Source organism: Scylla paramamosain, chromosome 32 (genome assembly GCF_035594125.1).
Source record: "Scylla paramamosain isolate STU-SP2022 chromosome 32, ASM3559412v1, whole genome shotgun sequence".
Classification (NCBI taxonomy): Eukaryota; Metazoa; Arthropoda; class Malacostraca; order Decapoda; family Portunidae; genus Scylla; species Scylla paramamosain.
This window is the reverse complement of record NC_087182.1, coordinates 4,588,249-4,606,647: the sequence shown is the minus strand read 5'-3', so window position 1 is coordinate 4,606,647 and position 18,399 is coordinate 4,588,249. Positions and strand designations below refer to the sequence as shown.

The 18,399-nt window shown below is 41.4% G+C and overlaps 2 protein-coding genes across 27 annotated transcripts in view; one reads left to right on the top strand and one right to left on the bottom strand.

Moving 5' to 3' along the window:
* The first annotated feature begins 525 nt into the window (after window positions 1–525).
* Window positions 526–14,379, top strand: LOC135089077 (uncharacterized). The gene is made up of 11 exons (XM_063984298.1): window positions 526–986; window positions 5,441–5,716; window positions 5,999–6,149; window positions 6,869–7,005; window positions 7,895–8,104; window positions 8,485–8,698; window positions 9,647–9,798; window positions 10,477–10,716; window positions 10,896–11,002; window positions 11,372–11,513; window positions 11,798–14,379. Exons 1-11 carry the CDS (start codon window positions 938–940, stop codon window positions 11,953–11,955), a joined length of 1,836 nt encoding a protein of 611 aa, XP_063840368.1. The 5' UTR covers window positions 526–937; the 3' UTR covers window positions 11,956–14,379.
* A 905-nt stretch (window positions 14,380–15,284) lies between these two features.
* LOC135088863 (twitchin-like) overlaps window positions 15,285–18,399 on the bottom strand; it is a 164,509-nt gene continuing 161,394 nt past the window's right edge. For all 26 annotated transcript variants that reach the window (XM_063983893.1, XM_063983896.1, XM_063983905.1 and 23 more), the window contains 4 exons: window positions 18,150–18,288; window positions 17,409–18,035; window positions 16,878–17,222; window positions 15,285–16,197 (listed from right to left, as the gene is read on the bottom strand). In XM_063983893.1, coding sequence (XP_063839963.1) covers window positions 16,906–17,222; window positions 17,409–18,035; window positions 18,150–18,288 — 1,083 coding nt within the window. In that variant the 3' untranslated portion in view covers window positions 15,285–16,197; window positions 16,878–16,905. The remainder of the gene's footprint in view (window positions 16,198–16,877; window positions 17,223–17,408; window positions 18,036–18,149; window positions 18,289–18,399) is intronic.

The following is an 18,399-nucleotide window of genomic DNA, read 5'->3' as shown; positions in this document are numbered from 1 at the left end:
TAATTCAAATGTAGGTTTCCCCCCCCCCCCGCCACTGTTGCCAGGTGAGTCATGAGCTGCCACCTGCAGAACGCGTCTCATCCCTCATGTTTCCCATCACCGTTACCTTACTCATCTCGAGCGTAACATCAGAGGCATTCCCGGTGACGAAGAAAACAGGAATCCAGTCACATTCACATCTCTTCGTATCCTTTGTTTCAGGTCATCATGCATCCCAGCCTGCATGGTACACGTAGGAAGTGCCATACAAGTATTTAGACAACAGTTCAAAGCCCGACCTTCCTCTCGCTCGCTGTGGTTTATGCGGCTGTCATGGTGATGGTCAGTCAGCCTCAGGTGGGGGAGGGAGCAATACCATATCAGGGCTGTCGGACGTGTCTCCATTCACTGGAAACCACGAGACCGCTCCATGCCGCGTCCTCCAAGCATTCCTTATTAACTTACTAGGGTGACAAGGCTAGTTTATAAGCTTGAATTCACCATTATAGGACAGTGTAATGTAGCGAAAGGGAAAGGGGATGAACTAACAACTTAACAAGTCTGTGAATTGTAAATTATCGCGGTTTCCCATCCTCTAAGCATCCCTTACTTACTTACCAGGGTGACAAGGCCAGTTAAAAACCTTGAATTCACAACCATAACACAGTACAATGTAGCGAAAGGAGGGAATGAACTAAGAAGCTAAGAAGACCACAAATGAATCGTTAGAGAAGCTGCAGTACGATAACATGACCACAAGTTCCTGGCAGCGAAGGGAAACATGTGGAGAAGCAGTGCATCAGGTAACAGCTAGGCGGCGGTAGCGTTTAAACACTTTCTTGCTCCTCTGTGTTTGGAAAGTGGTGCTTTTTGTCTCTCTACAATGACTTAGACGCCGCAGTGCAGGATAAGTGCTGTGTGAGTCTGTGATCAGCTGCTGGGAGGGAAGTGGAGAAAGATGAGTCGTGGGTGGATGCACCGGGCCCTTGTGTTTGCTTCTGTCTTCGGTAAGTACGTGTGTTGTTGACTGTTGACTGTCCGTGAGTCTGACAAAGCACACGGGGAATGAAGTAGTAGTAGTAGTAGTAGTAGTAGTAGTAGTAGTAATAGTAATAGTATGCTCATAAGGTAGATGTATAATTAAATAAATGTTTCGTGTACTAATATAATGATTGTCAAAGAGAATGTTATAATAAATGAGTTACGGCCCATGATTTAATTTTAACTATCCTTATTACTATTATCACCATTATTTTATATTTCTAACCCAAATAAGGAAAATAATATCTCTTCAGTTTCTTTATTTATAAGGTACATTAATGATTATCGGTTCTTATAAATTTGTATATTTTATTTTATTTATTTATTTATTTTTTGAAACTACAAGGTGTGCATTAATAATTCTTGTTTAGGTGAATAAATTAAAGATGTCCTCTCGTGATTGATATTTGCTTTTGACCTCACTCGCTAAATACACGTGGGTCAGGTCAGGTCAGAGGTCATCGGGAACCTTTGTGGAGAGAGAGAGAGAGAGAGAGAGAGAGAGGAGGGGGGGCAGGAAGTGTATGAGGGATTTGAGTCAGTCCCACAGTTTTTTGTACAGTACGGTTCCTGTCTCTCTCTCTCTCTCTCTCTCTCTCTCTCTCTCTCTCTCTCTCTCTCTCTCTCTCTCTCTCTGTGTGTGTGTGTGTGTTCTTTTCTTTCCTAGTGTCGTCATCACCTTCCAATACCATTCTTTTTTTCCTGTTTTATTCTTTCATTGCCAGTTTTATAAGGCGTAACACATTTACTGATAAAAAAAAAAATAATAATAAAAATGCCCCGTGGTTAGGTTAGCAACAATGGCCCCAATATTTAAAGTTAATACTAAAAACTTAACTGACTATACGTTCATGCATCGCTTCTTACTTGAAAGACAGACAGATTTCATGGCACCCTCCCATCTGACTGTCACGGGGTGGGAGGGAGGGGGAGCGGGTAATAATCCTTTCTCACATTACCGCTCCAGCCCGGATTCGAACCAGATTCCGCAGACTGGTAACAATTGCACCTCTGATAATTGTTGTTCTTGTTGTTAGGTCTTGAGAATGGTACAGTAATTATCTATTCTTCTCCTCCTCATCTGTACTATCCTGTCTTTCTGTACTATTTTGTCTCAATAACAGAGTAGAATACCCAAACAGCCTAATAAGGGGCGTATTCTGAAAGGTTTTGCTCTCACTCTTTTCGAGGGGCACGAAAACGATGAGTCAGGTTGTTAGAGGCGTGTTTCCTACTGGCAATGCACGATCCTTGTCAAACTAACTGGAATCGAGAAAACACGCTTAAAGCACCCAGTAACTTCCACTACAGCCTATTGAAATGGCCAACGTGAGACACTGAAGCGTTTAATGACTACTGGTGCTGGTCTGCTGCTGTTTTGACTCCCTTTTTATTCCTTCGTATTCCTCCTCCTCCTCCTGGGTATTCACAATGCAATTATTCATATCTCTTCCGTGACGTAATGTAATTAGCTACTGTATGGACCAGGATTACCAGAAGATACTTTTATTCTTACGTCAAGTTCTGAGGACAAGAAGGGACTGCTGGGAATATTGTAAGGTGTCTGAGAACTCGCATTTTTTTATATATTTTTTCTGACGTTGGATAGTAAGAATAGAATGGAGCTTGATGATTTTGTCCTATTTTGTTATTTGTTAATTTTGTTTACTTTATTTTTATTTGTCTTATTTACTTTTTGTTGGTTGTCTTTATATTTTGTTTTTTGTTAGTTTTATGGACTTGTAAGCCTCTTTAATCATCATTCATTGTTGTTTGACGGTCACCCTCTCTTGTCTCGTGTTCTGTGATACTAGAGGGTGCTGTATGAAGGAGAGAGAGAGAGAGAGAGAGAGAGAGAGAGAGAGAGAGAGAGAGAGAGAGAGAGAGAGAGAGAGAGAGAGAGAGAGAACGCCGTGGTCATTCAAGTTTTCCTCACTTGTTATTTCTTCCTGGAATTCCTTTGTGTGTGTGTGTGAGAGAGAGAGAGAGAGAGAGAGAGAGAGAGAGAGAGAGAGAGAGAGAGAGAGAGAGGCGTTAAGATTCTCGTGAAATCAACCACGAATAGAATTGTCTTCCATTTTTTCTTCCTTCCTTCCTTCCTTCCTTCCTTCCTTCCTTCTTTCCTTCTTTCTTTCTTCACCTGTCGCCTCCTGAAGGTCACGCAAAGGTCAAGACAGCTCATGCAGGTAAGAAGGAGAGGGAAGGGGGAGGATGAGGAGTGAGGAGGGAGGGAAAAAAAGAAAGCGTTATAGTTACGTCAATACTGTGGTTGTGACGTAAGAGGTGAAATAATCCCATAGAATCGTAGAGAGAGAGAGAGAGAGAGAGAGAGAGAGAGAGAGAGAGAGAGAGAGAGAGAGAGAGAGAGAGAGAGGGGGGGTTTACAAAGTCACGCAATAAACATTAACACATTACTGATAAGATGACCCCGATTGAGTCATCATTAGTAGCTTTGTAACGTGTTGTCTTCATTGATAAGTAATAGCAGTAGTGTTATGATGAACCGTTATGTTCTTTACTAAATATTTGCGTTTGAGTTTTTGTATCCTATTTATTAGTTTGTAATTTGCTTTTTATTAATTTTTGTATTCGTTTTTTTTTTCTACTTTATTTTTTATCCATTTTTGTATTTATTTGTTTGAACATTCATTCATGATTTCATTCATGCATTTATTGATTTATTGATTAATTTCCTTGCATGTACTGTAATTGATTAAGCGTTAGTAATTAAGTCAGTCGTATTACCCGATAGACTAATGACAACAACTCATATAATTGTGTCTGACTGACTGGTCTATATAAATGGATTATTAAGTAATTAAGGAAATAAATAGAGGTACAACAAACTTACCATCAATAATTATCGTATTGTGGCGTTCTAATGATATAACATCGTTTTCCTGTGGTATCTACATATCTAAGTAAATGGTTAATTAAGGAAACTTATAGATATAACAGGCTTACCACTAATTAAGTAATTAAGGAAATATATAGAGATATAACACTAACCATTACTGACAATTGCATAGTGGCGTCCTTATGATACAACATCCTTTTGTGGAATCTACATGTTTCTCCTCTTGTTATTATCAATTATACAACAATTATACAAGACGATTTAGTAATTAAGGAAATATACGTAGATCTAACACTTAGCATTAATAATCATATAGTTGCTTTCTTATACATCCCTTTCTTGTGATATTTACTTATTTTTCTCCTCACCTTGTTATGTATACAAATTATATACAAGAATTACGCCTCCATCGATTAGCAAGTCGCCGCCGCCCACCGCGTAGATTACCTTCGATCCGCCTCGCGTGTTGTTTCGCCGTCTCGCATCAAGGGGCGTTGCTCCCTCGACCTCAGGCTGCTAGGAGGACCTTCTCAGTAATCACACCACCTTGGTCCTTGAAATTGTGAGATCATATACATGGAAATCTTTTGGAGTGTTAAAAAGAGAGGAGACAAGTTGGTTTAGGGACATGATTACGTTGTTATCCTGTAATAGTAGTAGTAGTAGTAGTAGTAGTAGTATTTGTTGTTTGTGTTGCTGTGGTGATTAGGGTTGTTCTTGTGCTAAATAATAAAAAAAAACTCCAAATAAGTAGCGAGGCCTGAAACTTTGCAATGATTTTAACTACGCAGCATGTATTGTCCGAAACAACAAATGAACCAACCGTCACTAAACTGATTAGCGAATTATTCTTAATTTTCATTTGGCCTCTTTTGCTTTGTGTCGCTGTTAGGTCCTCTTTGATCATATATAGCGAGACGTTTACTTACATTTATAGTGCGCACACTTTAAGGGAAGTATTAAATCTTAGATATAGTAAATTTGATATCTCAGTGAATTTTACGTAAAGGTTCATTGCTTCACTAAACCCTCAGCTGTGGCTGTGGGTCAGTTCTATATTTGCCGTGAAAAGGAGACGGGTCAGGGGTATCATCTGATCTTGTTTCTATTTCAACTTTTATCCAGTTGTAAGAAGGTTAGAGATTGATCAGTGGATAAAATTTAGTGCTGGAACAACGGGAGAGTGTGGCTTCATGTAAAAGAGTAAGCATACAGTCTTTTCCTTTCCAACCTGCAGCCTGGAAAGAGATGTTTACTCATTGTCTTCCAATCTTGTTTGTATTCCGGCTTCTACGCAGTTTTGAGAAAGACCGATTGATTAATGGATGAAATTTAGTGCTGAAACAACGGGATCACGTGGCGTCGTATGAAAGAAAAAGTCTTCCTCTACAGCTTGCAGCCGGTGAAGATATTTTCATTCATTATCAGTGTGATCTTGTTTGTATTTCGGATTCTACAGTTTTAGGAAAGCCAGTGATTGATTAATGGATCAAATTTAATACTGAAACAAACGGATCATAAGGCGTGAGAGAATAAGCAGTCCTTTTCTCTCAACACTTGCAGCCGGGGTGTGTGATGGCAGCCAGCAGAACACCCACGCCACCAGCATCACCACCGCAGAACCATTTCCTCTGCTGCTGCGCGGGGATTGGTTCTCGTGGGAGGAAGGCCGGGAAGTGGACACGAGCATCAGTGAGGGGTGGGTTGAGAGTCTTGGCCAGCCCGTGGACGCCGCCCAGCTTCGCCGCGACACCTTCCAGTACGTCTTCTCCCACCATCAGTGCTTCGTCTGCGTCCGTCTGCTCGTCAGATCTTGGAACATCCTGGAGAAGCTGGAAGGTGCGTGTTTATTAACTTGTAACTTGTTTAATTCTTTACCGTTATTTTTTAAATTTATTGTTGCCTTTTAATTACGTATATTCTATTGAAATTGAAACTTCTAGGGATTTTGCTCTGATTTACAGGGAAACCAGAAAATAATCTATAATTCTTCATTTTAGACAATTCTGAAACACTTGTCTTTGAGCTAAAACAATAAAATTTCTCTCTCTCTCTCTCTCTCTCTCTCTCTCTCTCTCTCTCTCTCTCTCTCTCTCTCTCTCTCTCTCTCTCTCGTATCAGGGCCGTGTGTGAGCGATGCAGCGGCGGCGTGTCGGTGGCTGGAGGGGAGGCGGCAGTCAGGCGTGATGCTGTTTAGAAGTGACCCGACCCCCATCAACTGTCGCCCAGCCCTCCATGGCCTCTTCCACTTCGCCTGGAAGAACAAGTTTAGGTGGGTTTCTTTAGTGCTGTGCGCCTAATCGTAGTTATTTTTTCGGTGCTTCAGGCGTACGAGTCTCTCTCTCTCTCTCTCTCTCTCTCTCTCTCTCTCTCTCTCTCTCTCTCTCTCTCTCTCTCTCTCTCTCTCTCTCTCTCTCTCTCTCTCTCTCATGGGAAAGACTAACGGTTAGGAAGGTGACACAAGATTTTGAAGACAAAGGAAGGAGAGAGAAAGAGAGTTGCAACACCAAAACGAAAAAAAGTTAAATTTATATCTGCAAAGAAAAAAGAAAAAGAAAAATTATGATGCGGAAACAGTGTTGCAAGTGAGGATAAAAGAATGAGAGGAAGAGGAAAGAATTAATACAAATGAACAGAGAGAAGAGCTTGAAAAAAGAGTAGTGGTGAATAGTTACTACTACTACTACTACTACTACTACTACTACTACTACTACTACTACTACTACTACTACTACTACTACTACTACTACAATTCTAGTCTTCCATCCCTGTGACCTAAGGTGACCCATAACAACCTCACTCTCCACACTGCACTACTACTACTACTACTACTACTACTACTACTACTACTACTACTACTACTACTACTACTACTACTACTACTACTAATAATAATAATAATAATAATAATAATAATAATAATACAATTCCTGTCTTCCATTCCTGTGACCCAGTGTGACCTCTGATAACATAATAACTCTCTCCACACAGCTTTACGGGGGAGTGTAACCACCCAGAGGCAATGGTGAGGTCATGTCAGAAACCAGGCAGCCAGTTTCTCATTGACAGCCAGACATTCACCATCAATTTCAAGAAGTGTGAGGGCGTCGGAAACTCCTTTGATGCTCGTAAGTGAAGAGGATGAAGGACAGGGCAAGGGAGAGGATGATGGAGAAAAGTGGTCATGATTTTGTGAGGGAGAAATGTGTGTTTTGAGGATGAAAAGAGAGAGAGGAAGGATTGATGTGGAAAGGATGACGGAAAATGGTGTCATTGTTATGTAAAGATGGAGAATGTGTCGAGTTGTGGATGAGAGGAGACTGTGGGAGGGTAATAGAATGGGTGGCTTGTACCAGATGAGTGATGGGAAAAGAATGTAAGTGAAAAGAGAAGAAAGGTTGTCTATAAAGTGGAGACTGGCAGGATGTCTGGATGAGGAAGAGGGGAAGATTGGAGTTAATAGTAGAAAGATGATATGATGTCATTTAATCATTAATATTCTTCATTTTACACAACCAGATATTTTGCATATCCTCTCCTTCTTATGAGTTGAAGTTTAAATGTTTTTCACAATTTGGGAACTGATGCCTTGGAGAGAGAGAGAGAGAGAGAGAGAGAGAGAGAGAGAGAGAGAGAGAGAGAGAGAGAGAAGAATAGAATTGCCAAATCTTTGGATCTGAGAGAGATAGAGATAAAAAAAAAAGGTGCAAAAAATAATAAAATTGACAGAAATCTTAGGTGATGTATTGAAAGAGGTAGAGAGACAAAGAAACAGGTGTACAGATACAATACATCCTTCCCCACATGGGTTAGGAGAACATAGAGCAGAGGTAGAGAGAGAAATAAATAGACAGACCGATATAATGCACCCTTCCTCACACAGTTCAGAAATGCATGGAGAAGTAGAAAGACAGAGGCAGATGGACAGATACAGTACATCCTCACACAGTTTGGAAGTACAGAGGTTGAGAGACAAGGAAAGAGATGGACAGGTATAATACACCCTTCCTCACACAGTTCGGGAGTACACGTGCCTTGGTGACTGGAAGGTGGGGCGGAACCATTACTTTGCTGTCGCCAACACGAAGGAGTCTCGCAGGGAGGAGCGCTACCGATGCTTTGTGCGGGACCGGGAGGACGACCTGTACATGGGACTGTCCATTACGCCAGAGTGCTCAGTGCTCAAGACGCCACAGAGCAGCCCTGTAAAGTTCAGACTCAGCTATGGTAAGTGAGAGGGTTGGTAGAGATGAAAGGTAAAAGGGAGGGTGTAATGTGTTAGAGGAGGGAGGTGTGAGAGAGAAAATGTTGTTGTATACAAGGAAAGAGGAAAGGAGTAATGGCTGGAGGAAGAGGTGAGAGAGAAAATGCTGTGGTAAGTTGATGGGATGAATGAAAGAGGAAAGTAGAGTGGAAGGAAATGGAAGGAGCAATTAAATATGAGTGAGCCAGTAAAAAGGTAGATCGAAAGAAGGAAGAGATGCAGATGGTAGTGATATATAAAGGAAAGATAAAAGAAATATCATGGAAGGAAGAATAAAAGTGCAAATAAGAGAAAGAATTAATCAATCAATGCATTTACATTTAATCCCTTACTCTTCCCAAAGCTAAACATGAAATCATACCACCTGGCTGCTACCTGCCTCACAACCTGACTGGAAAGTGGGAGTCTTCAGGAATAGGAGAGGCTCAGGTGGTCATCAACTCTACCCACATCACTGAGACCATGTGGCGAGGGTACGCTGCCAAGACCACCACCTACACCTGTTTGGAGCAGCGAGGGAACCGTTACTTGATGGCCAAGCAGAGTATAGAAGGCTGGTGAGTGACAAAGGGTAGTTTTAACATGGGAAGGTATTGTAACTAGAGGGAAATAAGGGTGATTGTATGAATGAAGGCTGGTGAGTGATGGAGAGTTGTAAGGGGTGAAAAAGTACTGTAACTAGAGAGAGAAAGGAGGGAGAATGAAGTGTTTAGATGGAGAGTTGTGAAACTAGAGAGGGATGAGAGTTAGTGTGTCAGTGAGGTGCTCAAATAGAGATGAGGGTTGTTAAAGCATTTTGAGTTCATGAAAGATGACAATTCATCATGTAATTGTCAACGCATTCATTTTACTCATTTTGTGCTGCCTTGGGTCATCATTCAGTCAGTCATTAAGCCAGTTCGTAGTCATGTTATTAGTTAACCAACATTCTCTCTCTCTCTCTCTCTCTCTCTCTCTCTCTCTCTCTCTCTCTCTCTCTCTCTCTCTCTCTCTCTCTCTCTCTCTCTCTCTCTCTCTCTCTCATCCAGTAGTGTGTGTGTTTATTAGTTTTTGTGCTTCCTTAAATTATCATTCACTAAGTTATTTAGCTAGTTATTATCATTATCAGTCCTTTAGCTGGTTATCATTCAGTTAGTCATTTGGTTAGGTTATTAGTTAATTTCTTGGCCTAATCCGGTAGAGTACGTGTTTATTAATTTTGTGCTGCCTTTGCATCATTCAATTAGTCAAATAGGTAGTTACACAATCAAGTTATCAGTTAATCTACGGGCTCAATCCAGTCAAGTACTGTAATCCCTCTAATATCCATCCTGATTAGTGCACAGTATGTCCCAATATTGCAGATGTCTAATTCTCATCATTCACTGGACATGGGTAGGGAAAATGGGAGAGACAGCCTTGGTATATGTATGTATGTATGTAGTCATTTAGCCTCTCAGTCATGTTATCAATTATTCTCTTGGCTCCATCCTGTCTAGTCTGTTAAAGTCAGTCTCTCACCACAGCCAGACAGAGTACGTGTGTTGGGAGATGGTTCCCCGCCACCACAACATTGTGCGTTACCGAGTCAGCTGGGCTCTCATCTACCAGGACTTCCAAGTGTGTGACTATGCCAACTTCAGGAGTGGCCGGGAGTGGAAGTATGACACTCTGATTGGTGAGTTCATGGACTGGTGATGTGTTGGATTCATTTGGGCTTGAGAGGATGTGTATGGTGACTTGCTGGTTTCATTGAGGTTTGAGAGAATGTGTGAAGTGATGTGATTAAAAAATTTCTTGCATGATGCCACAACAACTAAAGTCATATGGTGCTGAGTTATAAAAGTGCATTAAAATACTAGTAATGTTAAGGTAAAAGTAGATATAGTTCAAATTTAAGAGAATAAAAACTTAAAACTACAAATTAAGTGGCCTAGGATTAAAATTTACTAATTGCAGGTGAAGGGCAGGGAGGTGTATTTGGTGTTTGGTTTTGTTACCTTCTTGTTACTGGGGATGTTAATCAACACTTTTCTCTTTTTCTTGACTTCCCAGCAAACTCCCCTTCCCTGTCTCTTATCCTTTTGGTGGGGTAGTACTTGATTTTGTTACCTTCTTGTTACTGGGGATATCAATCATCACTTCTCTTTTTCTTGACCTTCCAGCAAAATCTCCTTCCCTGTCTCTTGTCCGTTTGGTGAGGTAGTGCTTGATTTTGTTACCTTGTTGTTACTGGGGACATTAATCAGGACTTTACTCTTTTCCTTGGCCTTCCAACAGACTCCCCTGTACCTTGCCACTTTCATATTATTGGGGACAGTTAATCAACACTTTACTCCCTTCCTTGGCATTCCAGCGGACTCCCCAGCCCCAGTCTCCTGTCCCTTTGGTGGGAGGTTCATGTTCCAGCAGGAGGGAGGCTCACCTTTGCAGCCTCGCATTGTAGGGGGCATCACCTCCTCACCTCTCGACTCCTATCACTGTCCAGTCCGCCGCACAGTCATGTCGGTTTGTGACAGAGAGCGGAGGTGGATTGAGATTGATTTGGATCTGTGTGTGTCACTCAACAAGGACGGACACCCAATAGATTTTAATAGTAAGTTTTGTCAAGCTTCCTTGCTGCACATTTCTTTGTTTTCTGTTTTGTTCTGTTGCAACTTAAGGAGTGGATTGAGACTTGACTGAAAGATAGATTTTTACATGAGTTTTGGCTTGGGAAGCTACAGGTTGAGACTAGTGTGTGTGTCCCCTCTCACCTTCACTCTTCCTGCACAGGTGTGATAGACTACCGGCTGCAGTGTGTTGGCTTCTGGCAGGAGAACCTCTTGTCGTACCTGGTGACTCATGACCCATCTGATTCTGTGTCCAGGTTCAGGTGTTGGGTGAGTGGTGAGCTTTCTTGTTTTGAGCAAGTAGTGCATTTATGTGAGATAAGTGTCTTTATCACCTAATGCAAAGAAGTCTGTGCTGTGTCTGGGCTCCTTTCCACTGGTAGCTGATGGGGCTAAGAATGCCAGTTGTGTGTGTAAGTGAATGTGTGGTGGTTTGTCTGAGCCACCCCATGGGGATTGCCAGCCTGGTATATAGCAGATAGATAGGAGTACATTGTGTGTGTAACTGCTATAATTAATTCTTTGTATATATCATTTATTGAAAAAATGGCAAGTAACATTTCAGTATCCTTGTCTCTAATAGCTCACATCTGCACATAGTTTCAGTAGTACACAGTCTCAAGATAGATTTGCCAACAGGTATACCAGCGGGTTAGTGACACACAGATCCGCCTCTCACAATCTGTTGGGGCAGCATGTGGTCTGCGGCAAACCTTCATGTCCTCCAACTTTACTGAGAGTGCCTCTGTGGCCCTAACCCTGACCCTCAATGAACGCCTCTGTGAGTGATCTCGCCTGTGTGCTGTTGCTGCATGAGTGTGTTTGTTGCTGCCACATTTTCCATAAATCTTATATAAATGCTTGAGTTGAATTTCTCATTGTCATTCTTTTATTGATTTTCTTGTTGTGTGGAGCAGCATCTATTAAGCTTTAATTTTTTTACATACTGATCTAAACATCTCTTCATTCTCTAAAATTCTTAATGTCAGTCTCCTTTTAATGTAAACACTAAGCCTAGTATGAAATTGCTTCATGCACTGTGCTGATTGTACATTTATATTACAGATGACTACTGCCCCATGTTTTATGATAATGGTGCGAACCCATGGCAGGATCAGGATCGAGCACTCACCATCTTCACATTCACTGACAGTGCATGTCCCTCCAGTCTTGCCAGTAAGGTGATTCTCCTCCTGCCAGTCTTGGTGCTCCTTAGAAGGTGAGACAGCCTGCTGCCCACCTTCATCCTTCCCTTCTGTGGCTGTGATCCCAGTGTGGCCATCTGCAGGCATCACTGGAGTCATTCATGAAGTATTATTTGTTAAGGTAAGGTGTGGTGAAGATGAAGGATGTCAAGTATCATTAAGGTAAGGTGTGGTGAAGATCAAAGATGTGAAGTATCATTAGGGTGATGTGGAAAAGGAGAAAATGTGACTTGTGATGTGACTTCCCTCCCTGTCTCAGTTATTATTTTGTACTGTTTTTTTCATTTTCTTTTTATGCCTCATCCTATTATATTTATTTTCTCTTCCTTGCTACTCCTATTATTATTCATTCTTGGTTTTTCTATTATTTACTACTTTTAACTTTGTTAGACAAACCTTGTATTATGATGGTCAGTTACATTTATGGTATTATCTGAAGTATTTATCATACCGAATCTCAGGTTTATCACAGTTGATAGTCTGATTACTTTTAAGTACTATTAGTATGTAGTATTTATTTGAACGTTAAATTTTGCCTCTACTTGCATCATGCAGCACTTCAGTCATACTCTGTTTTAATTCTCAACTCTAGTTATAATCACTGGAAAGAAAGGCTCTTTTCAGCCTCCATGAGTGAGTGAATCAGATCTCATTATAGTTTTATCCAGGTGTTTGTCTGGTAATGGTGAGTGAAAGATATTACTCAGGTTTTGTCTTTTACATTTGGCTGATAAAATCTTGTAAACTGTCATGGTGGTTTGTGGGACATTTTTATAGGAAACTGGTTTTATTTATATCTGACTGGAACATTTGGTCAGTTCTGCTGCTCATTCATCCGTCCAAGACTAGTCTGTCAACGAGCAATCCTTGTCATTTGTTCTTTCCGTCCATTGGTAGCTTAGTGTAAGTGTGCCGACTTCTTGATGATCTCAGTTATTTTAGTTCATTGCCTTGTTCTGTTTTTTGTATATCTGTTCACCTTGTTTTCCATTTTCTTATTTAGCTTCCTACTTGTTTCTCATCTCACTCACATTCTTAATTTCTTCTTTTCTTGTTCATTTTCATCTCTTTATTTCTGCCTCTGTCTGGAGGTGTTACAACATATTGGAAAGTGATTTTTCTTCCTGCTCTGTATATTGGGAAGAGTTTCTGCAGATTGTGTTGTATGTCTTAACATTAATTTTATACATTTTATTCAGTATTCATGTGCATAGTTGTAGTATTTTTGTCATGTTAGTATAGTATATCTTGTTTGTAGCATATTTTTGTATTTTGTAAGGTGTAACTTATGGACTGGTTGAATGGAATGGTATAGATTATTTACAATATGGCTGTCAGGATAAGGTTTTGCTTGCTGGATAGATCCCATGATTGATTCAGTTGTTCATGTACAGGTTTTGTTTGTCGCAAGGCCTAAGGTTACTGTGAAGAAAATGTCACCTCATCCTCATTAGATTTCTGTACTGTTAACATGACATGAGCTGATCATTGATTTTCTGGCATTTCATGAGCCTTGCCAGACTATCATCACTCCCAGAGTAAAGTGATGCCTCCCCACAGCACACTCCAGTAGTAATCACATTCTATACTCCTTCATTAACACATCTATTATAACAGTACAGTGATTGAAAAACTAAGTAAATGTTGCTGTGTATAAGCCTGGTAGGGAGCAGGAACATGCAATACCACATATTAGCATCTTGTTACCTGATCTGAAGGTGGCCTGAGGTTATTCAATGCTAAAACAGATTGGTCAGCCTGTATCTCATAAAATGGTCCTATAGGATACTTTATAATAAGTCAGCTTTTGAGTTGTTTTAACATTTTGTTTCATCATGTATGTGCATTACTGTGCTATAATATGCATTGAAGATTTAAGCTGTGAATCTGAATTTTTTACGCATGTGTATATGTAGTGCTGATTGTTACTTGGTTTGAATATTCTGCTTGGTTGTCTCCTAGGTTGTGATTTGGAAGTTAAAAGTAATAGTCATGAATTTATTATTAGAGGCTTAGCAGTTGTCTCCTTAATGTGCTTCAGAGTATACTGGAGAATTGTGAGGCTTTGCTGTATAAGGATAAGGAGTATAGTCATTCTTCTTGCTCATTAGCCAGTTAAGTGATGGTGTAAATTACAAGTGCCCTTGAGCATAATGAATTCTTGGTATTTTAAACAACGATGGCCAGCTGATTAATGTGTCATTGAGTTAACACTTCCTTTCATAAGTTCCTTTTCTTTCTTTTTTCAAAGGAGGCAAGTGGAGGTGTGTAATTTATTTGTTAAGTGCCTTAGAGCATGGTGATGAATTGACATGTAAAGGATTTGTGAAGGAAAGCTAGTTTGTGAATGAGAGGTGTGAGTCGTACCTGGTCTATCATTCCTACTTCCTCAGGCAGATGTGGAGTGAATGTAAACTTCCAAATACAGTGAAAGAATATAAATGCAATTTTAAGGAGTCCAGTCATTACTCTTAAGGAGCAACATCAGCTTCATTTTCTTCTCAGTGAGCAAGAGCTCCCAGTGTTTTATGTGTTAAGGTTTGTCCCATAACAGACTCATGAAGGCAGCTGTTGCTGTCATTTGCTATAGTGTGATACCAGCTTGAATGGTAGCATCTGAAAGTGGGACACTGGGTCTGACTTTGTAGGAAGGTTGACAGTAGAGGTGTTACTGTGATACCCACTTTACAACTAGGGAGGAAAGTGAGGCCTCACTGAGCAGAAGTGGGTACACTTTTCTTACTGTCATTGCTAAGTGCTGTTTGAAGGAGCAGGATGAAGAATTCTGCAAGAGCTGGCTGTCAGGAAGGCTGCAAACCCACACATTCCAGTAGCATATGTTAGTATTCCTAACCCTTTGACTGCTATGGCCTCTTAGCTTAGAAAATGGTCTTGTGTAAATTGTACTTTTTGCAGGAAAACCCTCACAGAAAAAGGAAGAAGCATTAATCAAAGTACATGTAGCTCTGGGTTACTTAGTATATATATATATATATATATATATATATATATATATATATATATATATATATATATATATATATATATATATATATTACTATGTATGTACTGTCTGCCATATTCTGAAACACACCTGAGTACAGCCTAACTACTTTAAAAAGGCTCTAGATGAAGCTACACAGTTTTTTAATGGTGTTCTTATGATTCTAGTGACAGATTAACGAGATTTCTATATCATTAACAGGAGACACTTGTGAACTCAGCTGATCATCTCTGTAGCCTTTGAAAATAGTTGTGGTGAGAGAGCAAAGTGTATGTTATTAGCAGTCAAGGGCTTAATTCAGTTATCCATAGGAAGGGGAGAAGGAATAATAAAATGGCAAAGATAATAAAATTCACATATATTTCTCGCGTAAAAGCCTTATACACGTTACAATGGCAATTCTCGTACAGTTAGCGTCTTGATCTACCTTTCCTCCACTACCCACACCAGCCACACCCTCTGGTTGGCTACTGAGGCGTATCCATCACTGTATCTGAGCACAGCCATTGGTTAAGTTACAAACGTCAGAACTCCTAATTGGCTCTTGGGATGTAACGTGGCATGGGTAGCAGGGTGAGGGCCTATGTGATTGGTGCTCAGGCTGACGAACGTACAACGACGAGAGAACATGGCGGGAAATTTGTAAAGAGAGAAAGAGGCGATGAGACAGAATGAGAGGCTTAGATGGTTAAGGAGATCCAATCCACCATCATATGAGTTGTGGTGCAATTCCAACCCATACAAGAGCGGGTTACCATCTCCCTGTTGTTAGAGAATCGAAACAAAACAAAACAAGGGGTAAACAGGGGACAAAACATCACTAGTAGGATTGAAAAGGAGCAGGGGAGGTTCCAAAAAGATCTGAAACGAGTAGTGTGCTGGGGTTGTGCTTCATGTGTGTGCGTGTGTGTGAACGGGATTGAAAACTGAATACGTACATCTAGTCACATAGTGTGCACAAAACTCTGATATGGTGTTAATGTTGTCTTTCTCTCCTTGGACATGTTTCCCCATCCAACAGGTTTCCTATCACTAATAACTGTTTTAATTATAGTAGTGATGATAAATAATAATCTCACGGGAAATATACATGTAGCACAAAAGCGAACATGCACACAGTACTATAACGCGGTGAAAATGCTTGCTTGAAGGCCACCACAGTCAGCCTGGGCTTACTGAGGGGCCATGGAGTTCGTCAGTCACGCGCTCTCGTGACTCACGAGATTCACGTGACATTGGCGGCCATGTGGTCCAATCTGTGGGAAGCCAGAAGGCACCAGTGTTAGTAGAGACTCAAGTAATCAAAGCTGACTACTCCTTAAAAGAATGCAAGGAGAGGCTGAAATTCATTAATCCTTAAATGTACACACTGCCAATCTGAGGCAGTGGCATAGTGGTGACATTCAGAACAGTTTAAGAAGATAAAGTCATGACCAACAGACCCACAGTGTCCTTCCTTAGTGAGAACAAGTGGAGACTAGAATCTCTAAAACATCCAGTTATCTTCTATAAAACAGCTGTGGCTCACAGATGTACTAAGGAAGTACAAACTGTGGGTCTGTTGGGTGCTGTATGAGACTGTGGTGAATCACTGTGATTTGTAAATATACTGGGTTTGTAGGCTGTGGGGAGAGAGAGAGAGAGAGAGAGAGAGAGAGAGAGAGAGAGAGAGAGAGAGAGAGAGAGAGAGAGAGAGAGAGAGAGAGAGAGAGAGAGAGAGAGAGAGAGAGAGAGAAATATACTGGGTTTGTGGGCTGAGAGAGAGAGAGAGAGAGAGAGAGAGAGAGAGAGAGAGAGAGAGAGAGAGAGAGAGAGAGAGAAATATACTGGGTTTGTAGGCTGAGAGAGAGAGAGAGAGAGAGAGAGAGAGAGAGAGAGAGAGAGAGAGAGAGAGAGAGAGAGAGAGAGAGAGAGAGAGAGAGAGAGAGAGACTTACCAATGCCTTAATGGGGTGGGTAGGTGGTTCACAGTTCATCGGTAGAGTGCACATTAAGGGAGAAGGCAGCTGTGGTTTCACCCTTTTTGGATGTTGCCTTCACAATATACTGTCCCACGTCTGTTGGGAGGCAGTTAGGAATTTCAAAGGCAAACTCCTTCTTGCCCTCCTGCATGAACTTGTAGCGAGGAGAGGTCTCATCCACAGGCTTTCCGTCCTTCAGCCAGGAAACCTTCTGAGGCTCCTTCTCAAACTTGACGGGGAAGCTTGCGGCCTTGCCTTCCACCACTGTCTGGGAGCGTGGGTACTTCTTAAATGCTGGCTGCTTCTTGTCTTCTCCCGGTACTGCAAAAAAGATTGAGTGTCAAGGGAGAAAGATGGTACATAAGCTAAGGATACTGTCATGAGAATAGGCGAGAGTGAGAACAGCAGTGACAATGTGAATGAAACCTAAATTATATCTGACAGCAGGTTGCAAAAAAAATGAAAGGATAGTAATATTAGGGAATAGCAAAGTTCTTAACCACTTACTTATAACAGTGAGTGTGCACGAGCTGAATGTTTCACCGATGTCGTTAAATGCCTCGCAGGTGTAAGTTCCCGCATCCTCTGGGAACACCTCAGCAATCTTGAGCAAGTACTTGTCGCCTTCCGTCACATACTGGAAGTCCTTGGAAGGCTTGATCTCCTTCTCATTGTGTAGCCAGACCACATCAAATTTGGAGGCACCACCGATCTTGCAAGAGAGGGTGTGTGAGGTGCCGTCTTGTACCTCACTGGACTTGAGGTGGTCAGTGATTCTTGGGAGCTTGTCACCCTTGCCACCCTTTCCATTCATCTGCTGCTCCATGGGCATGATCTTAAGGGTACACTTAGTCTCAGCAGCGCCTAAGGAATTGGTAGCCTTGCAGCAGTATACGCCTTCATCCTCTGGGAAAACTTCATTGATGGTGAGAGATGCCAGGCCCTGACGGTACTTGAGATCAATGATGTCTGAGGAGCTGATGGACTCGCCGTCCTTGAACCACGACACCTGGGGCTCTGGGTCACCCTTGACTGTGCACTTCAGGCACAGCATTTCTCCGTCCTTGATAGAGAGGTTGGGTGGAAGCTCTCCAGAGAACCCAGGAGGACCCATGAGGGAATCATCAGGTGGCACTGAAAGAGGAAGCAGGTGAGAAATCATGATGACTACTATTTATTCAGAAATGTAATTTATCTCCCTTTCCATCCATCCATCAGACAGAATGCACTCCTGCTTAATCTACTCACATTCTAGTTCCTTAGTTGCTGAGCGAGACCTGGAAGTGCTGCCAGTAGAGTCTTGCCTCTTGCCATAAGGCTTCAGTGCCCTCTTTCCAGTGTCTTCAGTCTTGCTTGGGGCAGCAGCAGGGGCAGGAGCAGGGGCAGCCTGTGGAGTTATAATACTGATTAGCTGATATATGCTTTGGATTGCTTGATTGTGAATACAACCTGTCATGTTTTGGGAATAGTGTCAGAGGATCATGGGGTATGCTATGTT